The 15,252-nt window shown below is 63.6% G+C and overlaps 1 protein-coding gene across 5 annotated transcripts in view; it reads right to left on the bottom strand.

Moving 5' to 3' along the window:
* KCNQ2 (potassium voltage-gated channel subfamily Q member 2) overlaps positions 1 to 3,720 on the bottom strand; it is a 49,001-nt gene extending 45,281 nt beyond the window's left edge. For all 5 annotated transcript variants that reach the window (XM_059895930.1, XM_059895929.1, XM_059895931.1 and 2 more), the window contains exon 1: positions 3,425 to 3,720. In XM_059895930.1, the coding sequence (XP_059751913.1) occupies positions 3,425 to 3,720 (296 nt within the window). The remainder of the gene's footprint in view (positions 1 to 3,424) is intronic.
* Positions 3,721 to 15,252: the final 11,532 nt, after the last annotated feature.

The following is a 15,252-nucleotide window of genomic DNA, read 5'->3' as shown; positions in this document are numbered from 1 at the left end:
GAGAGAAGGCAGCTCACAAAAGTGAGCCGCTCAGGCGAGCCCCGGCCTCCAGGGCCCAGTCCCTGCCCTGCAGTCACCGGCATGTTCCATCCCGCCTATTTCAAACACAGTCTCACCTGGCAACTCCAAGTGGCTTTTGGATGTTGGAAAAGTCAACCGATCTGCACCCCAAGCTCCCATCACTGGGCAGAGACCCCTTCTGTCCGGCGTGAGTGGGGCAACTCAGGAACTCGACCATCTCAGCCTCGGTTTCCTCACCAGTGAAAATGGGGCCACAAAGTGAGAAACCCCTGAGACCAGCAGACAGCGGGCCGGCCCAGAAGATGTGCGGTTCCCCTCCCCTCCTAACTTGAGCCTCGGGGAGATCCTCCCACCCCCCCACCATGATGGAGCAGCTGCCGCTCCCACCCGAGAGGGCAGGGGGCAGCGTGCCCAACCCAGGCTCTCAAAGGACCCCCGAGGGCTTGCCTGAAGCAGATGAGTAGCCCCTGGGGCCTCACTGGCCTGGACACGCATCCCTGAAGTGGTTTGGGGCCTTTTCTGTGGCTCACACCCCCTCTGAGAAGCTCGTGAAAACTCTAGACCGTAGCTAGAAAATCCTCTCATGTAAAGACGCCCTGCTCTAGGGTTGCACAGACCCTCGGAGCCCCGAGACCTGCCTAGGGGTGTGAAGGGCAGGCAATGGGGAGCTGAGATGCACCCCTTCCCCACCCCACACGGCCCAGCTCCTCGCAACAGGGCCCCCACTCACTGCGGACGACACCAGCCTGCCCGCCCAGAATCCCAGCCAGATCTGGGTGAGGAGTCATGCGGGGCGGGGACCTGCCCAAGCGGGGACTGCTCTCTCTCTCTCTCCAGCCGGAGCAGAGGAATGGACCCTGCAAGGGCGTCGGGGCTGGGAGGCGTGGCCCGGGCGGGCTCCCCTCAGCTGGTCCGGGATCCCCGCTGACTCAGGGAAGCCTCCCGCCCCCAGAAGTGCTTGTGGAGCCGCTCACAGGCAGAAGCAGTGATGGCGATGGCTCCAGGCCCAGAGGCACGTCCGTGAAGACAGCCCCTTCCGCAAAGGGCGGGGGGCACATGGCCTGATGCCCACCAAGCCCGGGGGCCAGAGGGCGGCCGCCTCCCTCCCCACCTCTGACAACCAGAGGGCTCACCACACCTCCGCCTTCCAGAAGCCAGGCTTTGGTGGCAAAAGGCAGAGGAAGGTGGCCCAGGACGGCAGCACTGCCCCAGCCCTGGGACTACTCCCTGCCCCCATCGGCCCCCCCAGGCCCAGCTCAGGAGGGGCTTGAGCTGGTTTAATCAACAAACCAAACAGACGAGGGCCAGTCCCTGCTGGGGGGCTGGGGGTGCACAGGGGAGGCCGCACCACTGGGGACCAGCATGGGGGCAGTGAAGGCCTCCTGAGTCCAGTGGGCTGGGCCCCAAGGATGGGCTGGGCCTGGGGACAGCTAGTGAATGCAGGCCCGGGGACCCGGGGTGGGACAGAGATGTCGCCATTCAGGAGCACCCCCGGGCAGCGCTGGGAGAGTGGAGACCCCACGCAGTAGCCTCCACAGTGCCCTGGGGGCAGGGGCAGCTGTGCCCCATTCACCGCCCCTGGACCCGCACACACTGCAGGCCCACCTGTCCCGACTCGCGCACTCCCGCGGGGCGGGCAACGCAGACCCGCGCCCGAGAGCAGCTGCCTGGCCCCAGTCCCCACGCTCTGCTCCCAGGTCTGGAGGCTGCAGCTTCCAGGACGCAGGACGCACAGAGGGGCCGGCCACTTCAGGCCTGGGCAGGGAGAGGCCACACAGAGGGGACCCCGGGAAGTGCTGCCGGCGGGGACCTTCGTGCCCAAAGCACAGCAAACCCTCCAGCAGCCGCACCACACGTCAGACAGGAGTGGGGGCCCCGCTGGGCTGTGCCCACACACCAGAGGTCACCTCGGGCCAGGACCTGGCTGACCAGAGCTGGCCCCCGCCCGGCAGAGAGAGGAGGCACGGGGCTCTTCCAAGGAGGAAGAGCGCACCTGGGCATGTCCGCCCCGGGAAGAGCCAGGTCACCTCCCTGGGGCAGGCGGGGGCTGACACAGTGCCAGGGGAGCCTCTGCCTCTTGGGACTCCCGGGGTGGCTCAGCGCTGGGGCTGGGGACAGTGGCCAGGAGGCCTCCAGGGCTGTGGTGACCCCCAGGACACCTACCCCTCCAGCAGCTTGGCATTTCCTCCCAGGGTCTTCTCCCCCACCCACAGAGGGTCCGTCCAGAGCACACGCTCACAGTTCACAGGCACACTCACGGGCACACACCCCCTCATCCCAGGTGGGCACTTGGTCGGAGATGGTTTCCCAGAATCCATCCCTCACTCCCATCCCCAAATGCCTCTTTCTCACAAAATGGCCGAGTCCCAGGCCCAGTCTAGCTGGGATGGGAGAGAGCGCCTGTAGGCTCAGAGGCCGTGCTCGCCACCAGCACGGGCGCGCGCGCACACACACACACGCCACACGCTCGAACACCCGTGTGCACACAATGCCGGCCTGTGGCCACCAGCCCTGCCTCAGGAGCCAGGAGTTCCCTGAACAATGGGCCCAGGGACACCGACAGCCCTCCCAGGGCCAGGGCTGGCGGCCCCAGGATGGTGGCACCCCTCTTCCTGGGGGTCCACTCTGCAGTAAAGGGGGTCTGGAGCCCAGAATGCGCACAGGGGCGTCAGGCCTGCACCTGCTCCTCCAGCTAGCAGCTGCAGAGGGGCTCAGGGCTGTGCTGGGTGGAGGGGCGGGTGGGGCGACGCAGGCCAGGCCAGGGGTGGGTGCAGGCACCACGGGGCAGGACAGCCAACTAACTGCCCTCAGCCTACGGCTGGGGGAGGAGAGTAATGATGGGACCCCTCCGCCATTTCAGCACCCCAGAAGCTCACCCTAGAAGGAGAGTGAGCGGCTTGGGGGGATGGGGAAGGGTTGGCCAGCCCCTCCCCCCATTTCCCCTTCTTTGAGGGAACCCATCTAGAGGGGGCCCTCTAGGAGTCCAGATCCAGTGACAGGACGGGCAGCGCCGCCCTCCCTCCCTGGTCGGCCCTTTGTTCAGTGCAGTGGCCGTGGGGAGGGGCCTCTCAGGGCTGAGGAGGGGAGGCTGGGGCGCTGCACATCTCCCCATCCTGCGGGGGAGGGACTGATGCAACCCAACCAGGCCGCTGGAGGGCGCGGGAGGGGGACAGGCGCCCCCACCCCGACCCCAGAACTCCTTCCAACCAGATGTCTCCAAAATCGCTCTCCAGCCTCTGCCCTTCGCTTGAACCGAGGGACCCCAGGCACACGGTGTGACCGACGCGGGCGCTCGGACACACACGGAGGCCCTCGTAGCCCGCAGCTGCGCGCCCACGGGCCGCCAGCGGCCGATCGCCCGGGTGCGTCGCGACCCGCGCCCGCCGCCCGGGTGGGCACTCACACGTAGGCGTGGTAGATGAAAGCCCAGCCGCGCGGCCGCTCCAACACGTTGTAGAGGAAATTCTGCAGCTTGCGGTAGAAGGCGTTGCGCTTGGGGGGCTTCCCGGCGCCCGCGCCGCCCGCGCGCGGCTTACTCAGGATGCTGCCGCGCTTGGGGGCCTCGGAGCCGGCGATGAGCAGCGCGCCGTCTCGGGTGGAGTCGGGCGCGCCGGGGTCCAGCCCCACGAAGCCCACCTTGAGCTTCTTCTCCCCGCTCGGGCCAGGGTACACGCCGCCGTTGCGAGACTTCTGCACCATGGTGCCGGGCGGCGCCCGGGCGGGCGCGGGCTCAGCGGGGGCGGCGCGCGGGGGGCGGCGCGGGCCCGAGCCCAGTTCCCCGGCCCGGGAGCCGCATGGCCGAGGCGGAGGCGGCGGCGGCGGCGGCGGCGGCGGCGGCGGCGGCGGCTCCGCGCTCCTGTCGGGCCCGCGGGGACGCTGCGGCCCCCGCGCTCCGCGCGCGCCTGGGCGCCTGGCCCGCGGCCGCGCCGGCTCCGCCCGCCGCCTCGCCCCGCCCCCCCCCCCTCCGTTAACTCCTGCGCCGCCGCCCCGGCCGCGGGAGGGAAGGGGAGGGGAGGAGGGGGAAGAAAGAGGAGGGAGGATCGGGCTGCGCCACCCCACCGACCTCTTCCCGCTCCTCCGGCCACGTGTGCCCTGACGAGGGAATCTGGCCCCTTGGTCCCCTCTGGGTGGGCAGGACCAGGCAAGCACACGCCTGAGCAGAGACCCCAGCTCTCCCTGGGATCCCCAGGCGGTGCGGTGCCAGGGCCTGGCCCCAGCTGAATTCTTACCTTGGAGCGGGGGAGGCCAGGCTCTCTGTTAGAAGGCCCAGCCCCCCGGGACCTTATGCTCCTGGCCTCTAGATGGACCAGGCATGAGGACGCTTTAGACCCCAGGCCCTTGGCTGTGCAGGGAGGCCTCTGCGGAGACTTCCTTCCTAAGAGGTAGCCTGAACTGGGCCTTGGAGAGGACGTCCCGGGAGGGAGACAGCTGGGGAAAGGCGGGGGTTTGCAGAGGATTCCTGGCAGGAAGAGGAGCAAGGGGGGTCAGGAAGCTCAGACCTGAGAGACACCCCGGGGAGCCTTGAAGTCCCCCAAGGGGCCTGGGATTTGTTCTGTAGACCCCAAAGAGGCCTGAGGCAGGGGCAGGGGGTTGGAGAGTGGGCAAGACCTAGGCCTCAGGCCAGTGGGGACGCTGGTGCCACAGTCCAGGACAAAGGAGGGCAGGCTCTGGACACAGATGGCAGGATGTCCCCTTGGCGGGGAGTGGGCAGAATTGGCCTCCCCTAGCCATGGGTGTCCTGGGGGGTCACTCTGGAACCTGCTGCTGGAAGACCAAAGGGCTCATTCCTCCGCCCCTGAGGGGCCCCTGCACACTCGATGCTGTCAGCTCCTCACCATGCCCCCTCCGGACCCCCCATCTGCACACCTAGGATGGTGTTGGCTTCAGGGGCCCCTCCTGACTACACCCAGACCCCTCCCACGTTCACCCGGCATCGTGGGATCTACCAAGCGAAAGGCCCTGTTTAGTAGCTGGTGCTGCCCTCACCGGTAACTCGGCTGCTGACGCAGGACCCCTGGCGCCAGGTCAGCTGTGTTGTTTGCCCTTTGGGTTCCAAAGGCGCTGGCCTGGTTTTGTTTTTTTTCAGTTGGGCAGAAAACATAATGGACAACGCAGGCACAGGGCTAAGTCATCTAGAATGTTGGGGAGAGTGCAGCACATGCCACACCCACACCTGCGCTCGCAGGTGCATCCCAGGGGCCACATCCCTGACCCCCACCTCCCTGCCTCCACGCCTGGCCACTAGCTACAATCACCAGCGTTAGGTGGGTTCTCCCCCGCTGAGCCCAGGCTGAGGGAGGAGAAGGAGGGCCTGGATTACGAAAGGGAAGAAGGGACCACTGCGTCCCGCGCGCACTGGGTCTGCACGGGGGTGGCGTCTGGGGGACACTCATGCTCAGTCCTCAGAAACTGGGCGAAACACCTGTGACTCAGACGTGCAGACTCCACGAGGGCTGGGCCACCCCCTCCTGCTGAGGGAGGCCTCCCAGACCCCGGGGTGCCACCTGGGCTGGGCATGGTCCCTCCCTGGGAGAGCCCCTCCCCAGAGTTGTATGGGAGAGCAACGTGAGCCCATTGTTAGTGTGGTCCACCGAGGATGAAGGTGTCACCTTTGCAGGGGCATTGAGACAGCAGCGAGGTTTGGGCTCGGCGTTCCAGGACACTGAGCGGGAAGAAAGGAGGGTACGTCCCTGAGGTCCGAGGGGCCCCTGGCTGCCTTCGTGATCTCCTGGGGGAGGCGGTGCTGAGAGGGAGCCCCCACCGGGCTGGAAGGGGACTGGGCTCGGTTGCAGGCATCCCCCACCTCCCCGAGCCCCTGCTCGCTTGTCTACAGTGGCGTTGGCACCAAGAGCTTCACCGCATCTCTTGGAGGTTGTGGAAGGCGAACACCGCATCAAGGTTGGAAAACCTCTGCTTCCTCTGTTTAGGGTGTCCTTTCTGTGATCATTTGTGTTTTCAGTTTTGTGTCTTGCACACCATGGGCTGTGCACTGTCGTCGACAGTCTGGTCACCAGTGCCCCCACCCCTGCCACCTAGGCAACAGTCAATCAGAGTGAAGCACATGCAGGGGACAGGAATTCCATTTATTTAAAAATAGATGGGAAAAGCTTTTTCATCTTTGCCAAGACTGCTCTGACGGGATCCAGAGAAGGGGAGTGGAAAAATTCGGATGCACTCAATGCCCAGCCCCAGTTTGGGGAGAAAGCTTTCACCGGGACTCTGGGGCGGCCGCTGCCCACGCCGGGCGCTGTCCTTTCAGCACCACCCCAGAACCTCCTGAGCCCAGCACGGTCTTCTTTTGCCCTCTCCCCTGGCCTCCTCCTCCTGTCCCCCACATCACCAGCTACACTGAGCTGTCATATCAGAGGCCAGCTCAGAGTCTCACCCCCTGCCCCCCAGTACTCCAGTGTGTTCCCTTCCTGTGGGGGAGCTCACCACGCAGGGCTGTGACCTTGCTTCCCAGCCCGGCTCCCCTGCCTTTGGGTGCATCTCACTCACCGTCGTGTCCCCCAGAGCCTGGCCCAGATGAGGCCCACGCTGCGAGGTCAGGGGATGTCACAGCGGCTGGTGTCGGAGGCCACATGGAAGCGCATCTGGATCATCCCCTCTTTGGGAACCTTCATGGTGACCCTTCTCAGGGCTCAGACCATGGGCTCAGCATTTCCCGGGAACCCGCTTCTCCACAAGCCCGGGGGTTGTGACTCTAGCTTCACAACAGACAGACGGTGGAGCCAGAAGACTTCAGAGCACAGGGGAGCGAGTGGAGAGGACGCAGGCTTCCCCTGGCCGGCCGTCCCCTCCGTCCGAGGGCCATCAGCAGCAAGGTCCTGCAGGCCGTCCCCGGGGGAGGTGGCTCCGGCACCCTGCTGTGGGATCCCTTTTTGTTCAGCCCCGTCTGATGCTTTGTTGACACCTGCGGTCACCAAAAAGATACTTACACCCCGGTGTTCAGCCACGCTCAAGTTCATGGCCAGTGACCACGCGGACATGGGGGGCAGACCCTGAAAAGCAGAGTTTCCTGTTTCACCACCACCCCATTTCCTCCCCGTAGAAAAGAAGCAAGCTCCTTCCCCAGCCACAGCGCCTTCAGAAAAACAGATGGTCCCACAGAGGCCCAGAGGGAAAACTCCACCAGGCCGAGAAACAAGACTTAATTTGGGGAAATGAGAAGAGACAGGTTCTCAGTCACATAACCTGGGTCAGGGCTGTTGTCGTCTTAGTGCTGTGATTTGGGCAACAGGAAGCGCCTACCCAGACAGAAAGTCCCACCCCCCTCCAAGGAATTTTCCGTTATTAGGAGGAAGGGCTGTATTATTTACCCAGCTCATGGAGGGAAAAAAGAAGTGAGGAAAAATTCAAGATATGAAAGCATTGATTTTTTTTTAAACATCTTGCACTAAAGTCAATATAAATTTAATTTATAGGGTTTTTTTTAAAGGATCAGAACTCTCAACAAGCTTCCTAGCCCCAGCTAATTGCGCGCGGGAGCTGACTTGTACTTCTCAGCCGCCAATAACACCATGACGCCAGGAGTCCATGGTCGCCTGTGACAGCGGAGGCAGGCTGGGCAGCAGAGGTGGCCCTGGAGGCGTCCAGATGGGTGGGAATCATCATGTAGACTCTGGGCTCTCAAGGGGGCCCCCTCTTGGCCATCTGCCCTCAGGACCCACCCCCACTCTCCGCGGGCCCGTTTCCAGGAGCAAGGTGGGCGGGGGGTTGTTTTGGAGGCTCTGCCTTTTGTCATCTCTGAGGTGTGATCCAGGCCCCACCAGCGTTCTCTCCGAGTCAATGCTCCCATGACCCACTTTCCTCGCCATGGCCTCTTTACCTGTGTGACCTGGCCCGGTGGCTCGCAGACCCCCACCTCTCCACCCCACGTCCCCACCTCCCAGCTCCCCACCCTGGGCACACGACAGCTTCAAGAACCCTCAAGCAGGTGAAGGGGGCTTTGAATATACTGTTCCCTCTGCCAGGAATGCTGTTCCCTCCATTAACACCCGAAGGTCCCTGTGGTTCTTGTCAGGGAGGCCCTGCTTGTGGATCTCCCCTGAGGTGCGACTCCAGCCCCAGCTCTCAGGTTCCACATCACAGTCTGAAACTGTGTTACTTATTGGCTCACCTCCTGTTCATCCCCCAACCCCACTGGACAGGGAGTGCAAGAGGAGAGTGGTGCCACACTCACAGCCCTGTGCACACACTCGCGGCCCCGTGCACACTCACAGCCCCGTGTATGCTCGTGGGCCTGTGCACACGCATATAGCCTCATGCACACGCACACAGCCCCGTGCACACTCACAGCCCCGTGTATGCTCGTGGGCCCGTGCACACGCATATAGTCTCATGCACACGCACACAGCCCCGTGCACACTCTCACGGCCCCTGGCCCAGCCCACAGAAGCTGCTCGTCAACATTCCCTGAATGAGTGAACAGTCACTTTCCTAGAGCTGGATGTTGCTTGGAGCCTCTAGCCAGGATGCGCCCCGAGGACCGGCCTGGGGCTTGTGCGGCTTAGGGTCTGCCCAGGTGGACCACGGGCGGGTGTGAGCTGGAGCGCGATGCCATGGAGACAGGCTGCCCACCAGCAGAGCGGTCAGCCACCCTGCCCACACACGGGCGTGGGCATCTGGGTCCTGGCTGCCAGCCCCGGCTCGCTTGAGTGCCCGGCTTGCTCGGCCAGATGTCCAGTAGGCCTTGGACAGAGCTGCCCAGCCTGGGGCAGGGCCCGTGGGCTGTCAGAGTCCCCCCCCATCCCCGGCCCCCTCACCCAGGACAAGGTCACCACACACTAAGCCAGGGAGATGGGACAGAAAGGCTGGACTCTTGGACCAGCAAACCAGGACACATCAGCCTAGACAGAGCTGGAGCCCTCAGCCAGCACCACGGGCTCAGGCAGGGTGGCCCCTGATGAATCACTCCACCAGCAAACGCGGCTCCACCCCACAGTGTTGCCAGAGGCAGGGTGGTGCCGGCTGCAGAGCGTAGCCCTGGGGCGGCCCCGCGGGCTCATCTGAGCTGGTCAAGTGACCTTTGCAGAGCCCAGGGGTCCTCGCTGGTCGAGTGAAGAGAAACGGCTCCCACCTCATGGGGCTGCCGGGGGGGTCCTGAAAGGAGGCGACCCTGAAAACACCACCCAGCACAGAGCAGCATCCAGGAAACAGCAGGGGGATGCGTGGTGACCCCAGTCCTGGCTTAGAAGCACCCTCTTCCTTGGCTTCTTACAGACCCTCCCCCATGGGAGAGTCCCCCAGCTCAGACATGGGGACCCCCTCCCTTCTTGGCATCCACCCACAGAGGTGAGATCCATTTAGGCCAGTCATTCTTACCCAGGGCAGCTTTGTTCCCCAGGGGACATCTGTAACGTCTGGAGACGTTTTTGGTTGTCACGATGGGCACGGGTGCCACTGGCGTCTAATGGGTGGAGGCAGAGAACAGGCGCCACACCCCCACGACAGAGGATTATCTGTCCCTGGGTGTCCGTAGTGATGAGGTTAAGACACGATGATTTAGGTTAACAAGGTCTTCTCTCAAGTTGCAAATATTTCTGGGGAGTTAGCCATTCACCCCTTAGTATAAAATAGTGCCAACAAATGGATTTTCTCCCTAAAGCTCCTAATAATACCCAAGCCAAGGGATGAGAATTTTCATGGCAGGAGTCCACAATGTTGGGGAGGAGAGCAACTCCCCCCGACCCCAGGAAGGGCTTTGGGCAGGGCAAGCATCTGTGTGAGGGGCACACTTGCCAAGAGACAACAGGATGGCTCATCATCAAAGTTCGACAAAGTAACCCTGGGTTTTCCATGTTGCTATTTTCTAGCCTGCTGACAGAATCTACCTTTACACCATCACAGAATAGTGCAGTCTTTGCTTCTGTTTCACGGCTCATGTCTGTGTGTAACTGGGCAAGGTGCTGGACCTCTCTGGCCCTCGTAAATGACGCCACAGGATTGTTACCACCATTCACGGAGTTAAGGTTTGCAAAGCACTTAGAACAATGTCTGGCATGAGTAAGCATTATATAAGCTTTAAAGTAAAAATAAATGAATCGATTCCAGGGCTGGCTCTGCAATCTCACATTTCCAACATGTACCACCTTCCTCAACACTGAGGACGAGGACCCTGGGTGTCCAGAGACACACAGTAAAGAAAGGGATGAGAGGACACCAGAGGCACCTAGCCTCCCAGGGGCCTCACCCCCACGCCAGCGGAGGCAGCTGCAGGCTTCCAAGAGAGCTGGGGCTCAGGGGAGAGCCATCTAATACAGACCCCAGCCCTAAAGTTGCGCAGACCACCCATCCAGGTCCTGCCCACTCTGAGGGGCAAGAGGTTTGCTCAGAGGCCAGAGATGGAAGGGGGCATTTCACAAACTCCCACCGTGGGGTTCAGAAGCATGAGCCCCACCCCCCTTCCGTCCCCCTTCCCTCCTTTGTTCTGTCCTCCAGCTCCCCGTTTGGCTCAGCTTTGCCGCCCCCCCCCCACTTTCTGGGCAGCTGAACCCCAGACACCAGGACCCCAGCCAGCTTGACAGACCCAGCTTCAAACAGCAGCTGGCACGGTCCTTGTCACCAGAGCCCAGGGTGGGCTCTCTGGGCCAGGGAGCTGGGCCCATCAGTCACTCGGGGCTGGCACAAGCCCTATGCCCCCCAGAGCTGCCAGCATCCCTGACAAGGTGGCTTCGGAGCCTGGGGCCACTTCACCGAGCATCTTCACAGAGACGGTCCAAAGAGAATGATCTGGTCCCTGCCCCACTCACCCTTCCAGGTCCACCCACTCCGCCCGGGGGGCGGACACGGGACAGGCAGGGCCTGGAAGCTCTCGCCTCCCCCACCCCTGCTTCCGGCCCCACTCGGCCCACAGCCCAGGCCCAGCCCCTGGTGTGCGGCTGATTGGACCTCTGTGCTGGCAGCTGACTCGGCCGGGCTCCCAGCCACGAGCCCACGTCTGAGCGGCCCCCGCCCTCCCCAGCCGACCCCCAAAGAGAGACACCAGGAAAGGAAGCAGCTCCTCCGGACACCAAGCTCCGTTCCTCCCCAACCCACCCAGACCCACCCCAGTGAAGTCATGAGCAGCCAGCGCAGCCCCCACCGCCGCCTTCTCCCCGCACGGGCGCAGGACCAGGAAGGCTCCCCGCGCTGCCTGGGTCCAGCCACCCACGGCGCCCTGGGCTCAATCCTGACTCCAGCCAGCCAGCCAGCAGTGCAGCTACAGCCGGGACGCAGCTTCTGCGGGCGCACACACGCTCACACTCGTGCACACGTGTGCATGCACATGCGTGCTCCCTCAAGCATGCACGAGATGCACACATGCGCACACGCCTGCACACATTCGCTGCCTGGCTCTCGTGGGCTCCAGGACCCCCACCACGTTCTCCCCACACTCCACACAGCCACACGCAGACGTGCACAGCTCCACACCCAGGTCACACTCACACAGGTGTGCACGGCTGGATACACACATCAGGGGCACTCGTGTAATCTGGCACACCCGCGGTCCCACTCCGAGATGCACCAGGGCACCCAGGAGGAGACACACCCACAGACCCCCAAAAGGGCGGTCACTCCCTGGCGAGAAGCCCTGGGATCTGAGGCCGCCGTCCAGACACAGGACTGTCACCACCAGGGTCACCCAGGTCCCTGGGGGAGGGAGGGAAGGTGCTTCCTGTCCTGAGGGGAGGGCACCGGGAGCCCTGGGGAGACAAGGGCAGGAGACAGATCAGATTTGACCAGCTCAGCAGGACCCTGCAGCCCCAAGGACTCATGAATTTTTCGGAGGTACCCAAAGTGCAGATTGAAGCTGCCAGTTGGGTCCTGGCAGGTCTTGCTTTCAATTATCCCCCAGCCCAGCCAAGGGTGGAAGACCCGGCCCCGGGCCTCAGCTTCAGGGGCCACTCGCCCAGCCTGGGCTCCGGCGCCAGCCCTGTGGCCCCCACGTCCCGCGCGGCAGCCCCGGCATCCAAGCCCAGTGTGAGCGCTGGTCCGCGCCCCCCGCTCGGGTCCTGGCCCTGAGGCTGTCGCCCCGCCTGCACCCCAGGGTGCCCTGTCCGGGCTGTGGTGCCACCCACCCTCCGCCTCTGAAGCTGACGCCCCGACCCCAAGGCCCAGTGGACTCCGCCCCCTACCCTGCTCCCCTGCCCCACCCACCACCAGACCAAAGGGAGGGCCCCCCACGCCCTCCACTCACCGCGCAGCCTCAGCCCGGACTCCGATGGCCGTGCCAGGAGCTGGACAGCAGCGGAGGCAGGCCGGGAGGCCGCTGCGCAACCCCTGCGAGCGCCTGACTGCAGGCGGCTCCTCCGCCCACCATCGGCTGTGTCCCCGCTGGCGGTGGGTGGAGCGGGGCAGGAACCAGCACCCTCACCGCCTGCACTACTGCCCAGATCAGAGGTTCTCCAAGTTAGGTCCAGGCACCCCGGGGACCGAGAACCCTCCAGAAGGCCCTCACGATCAAACTGTTCTCCCAGTAACACCAAGGCCTTGTCTTTGTCCCGCCCGTCCCCCCTCGTACAGGGGGGTTTTCAGAGCCGTGTGATGTGTGACGACTGCGCGTGTGCCCTTGAGTTTTAAATATTTCTGCTTTCCTTTCCGGTGCACCAAGTCTATGGCTACCACCTCAGTGGTGTCTGACCCCGCGAGGGTTTGAGAACCGACACCCAGAGTGTGATGCAGGGCCCCTGCCATCCCACCCAGCCCTCCCTCCCACTGCCAGTCCCGAGGTGTGGCCAGTGCCCACCCTCCCCCTGAAGCCCCTCCCGCTGAGTGTGTTTGGCTCCCGGAACAGCCCAGAGACGCAGGCCCCTGCCCACCCCAGCTCTGCAGGGTGCTGCTGGTTGGGGAGCCCCCCCTCCGAGGGCAGCAGAAAAATCCTGGGAGAGGTGCTGCATGTGCTGCCCCCACGTGGACACCTGCGGGTACTGCAGTCCCCGCGAGCGAGGTCCGGATTTCTCCTCCTCTGCCCTGGTGAGCCCCACCCTGAGCAAGGCACAGGGATGCAGAGAGGTCCAGTGCCCTGCCAGGCAACAGACTAGGAGCCTGCACCTTCCTCGGGCTGCCTTAATCACTCCATCCCCGAAGGGGGCCCAAGGCCCCCTCCGAGACCCTCCGAGAAGCCCCACCCTCCACCGTGGCAGGGACCCCCATCTTCCTCAGACTCCGGTGGGAGTGGAGACGTGCTCCCACCTCTGTCCTCACACTGTCCTGAGAGTCCATGAGCCTGGCATGATCTGTGTCCCCCACCCCAGGAACACGCCCACCTGCGGGGTCGGGGGGCAGTATGTCTGAAATTCCCCCACCCTTGGCATCCGGACCACAACAGCCACTGGGGCCAGAGGGCGAGGGTCCCCTCAGGGACCATGCTGGGGGGTTTCCTTTGACCCCAGCCGGGGGCTGGATTCATTCTTACCCTCTCTCAAGCTGACAGGTTTCTCTGGCTTGACCCCAATTCTAACTGGGCCACGTGTAAAAGGACAGCTTCCTGGGACAGACAGCTTGCAGGGTCACAGCAGGCTGGCCCGGGGGGCCCAGGACGGGCCGCGGCTCAGGAGAGCGGCAGGGGGCACCCAGCTTCCTTGGGTAGGGCCACCAGATAAAACACACCATCAAGTGTGAATCTCAGGTAAGCACTAAATACTTTTTCAGTGTACATAGTGTATGGGACATATTTATGTTAAAAAATTACCCACTGTTTATCTGCAATCCAGATTTGCCTGGGGTTCTGTGTCTCTGTTTGCCTCCTCAAGCTGCCTTCCTTGGAGGCCTCTGAGGGTCAGCCCAGACCCTTCGCATGGGGGTCTGCAGGCCGCCAGCACCGGGGAAGTGGGTCCCAACCCACACTCGGCTTGGCTGGTCTGGTCGCCCTTCTTCTGGTCCTACTCTCCCTTCATGTGCCCTCCGGGGGCCCATCCCCACTTTGGGACTGGGCGGGGAGACAGCAGTCCCTCCGTGGACACCCCTGAACCCCAGCACCCATCTGTCCTGGCTGGCCCCTCACTCGGTGGCATAATTCCCATCACTACCCAGGGTGGTGGGCTGGATATGCTCCCAAAGAGTTCAGGCCTCAGGCCCTGGAACCTGTGATGTGACAAGTGTCAAGACAGTGTTTTGCAGAGGCGACTAAATTAAGGATCTTGAGTGGAGATGACCCTGGATTATCCAGGGGGTGTCTTCAGTGACCTCCCTTATAAGCGGTTGGCAGAGGAGATTTGACCCAGAGAAGAGGAGGCCATGTGACCACGGAGGCAGAGACTGGGGGCATGTGGCCACAAGCCAAGGGACTTCGGCAGCCGCCAGGAGCTGCAAGAGGCACGGACCGGACCCTCCCCCAGAGCCTCTGGAGGGAGCAGGCCCTGACCACACTGGATCTTGTCCCAGTGGTACCAGACTGTGGGAGAGTCCATTTCTGTCGTGTTAAGCTGCCAGCTTGAGGCCCATTTGTTGCTGCAGCCCCAGGGGACTCACACACTAGGGGACCCTGTGCGTGGCCTGCTGCTCGTCCCGGAGGCGACGCCCCACAGCCCAGTTCCCGCTGCAGGCGGGCAAGTCTGCACTGTGCCCGCAGTCAGGGATCTGCTCAGCCCCACCCTGAGCTCCATCTGCAGCACCAACACCCAGCTCGGGCTGGGGCTGCTTTCTGGAAGCAGGGAGAGCTGGGCAGGGAGCCATCCCCCCCCCCCCACCTCCACCGTGCTTGCTGACCAAGGTCAGGGCTTGTTCTGGGGTCCCGGGGGCTGGAGGTCCTGGCTGTGCCGGGGGCCCCACTGAGGAGCAGGATGGCAGTGGCGCTGCGTCCAGCCACAAGTGACCGGCCTAGGGGTGGGAGTTGGGGGCGTTAAGAGTGGGCTTCCAAGAGCGTGGGAGCTTGAAAACCCGGGTGAACAACAATGTGTGTGTGATAGTCACTCGTGGGGGAGGAGCCCTCAGTTCACCCCATTCTCAGAGAGACCCCCAACACATTCAACCCCGCTTCTGCGGCTCCAAAGTGACTCATTCTTTGTCCTGGATGCCGCCACTGGGGGGACGCCAAAGCCCCCTCACCAGCTGGACTCTGGATCCAGTGCCCCACCGCCCCCCTGGGTAGCACAGGTGGACACCTGGCCAGGTCGCCCACAGGGGCGGTGGGTGCCGGGCGGGACGCCAGGTGGGACGGGGCTGGCAACTTGGTGGGGGGCCAGGAGGGGTCCTAACGAGCGCCCTCCCGCAGGGCGAGCCGCCCACCCCCCAGCACCAGGCGCACACGGC

Source organism: Balaenoptera ricei, chromosome 15 (assembly GCF_028023285.1).
Source record: "Balaenoptera ricei isolate mBalRic1 chromosome 15, mBalRic1.hap2, whole genome shotgun sequence".
In the NCBI taxonomy this organism is placed as follows: Eukaryota; Metazoa; Chordata; class Mammalia; order Artiodactyla; family Balaenopteridae; genus Balaenoptera; species Balaenoptera ricei.
This window is presented reverse-complemented; position numbering and strand designations above follow the sequence as displayed.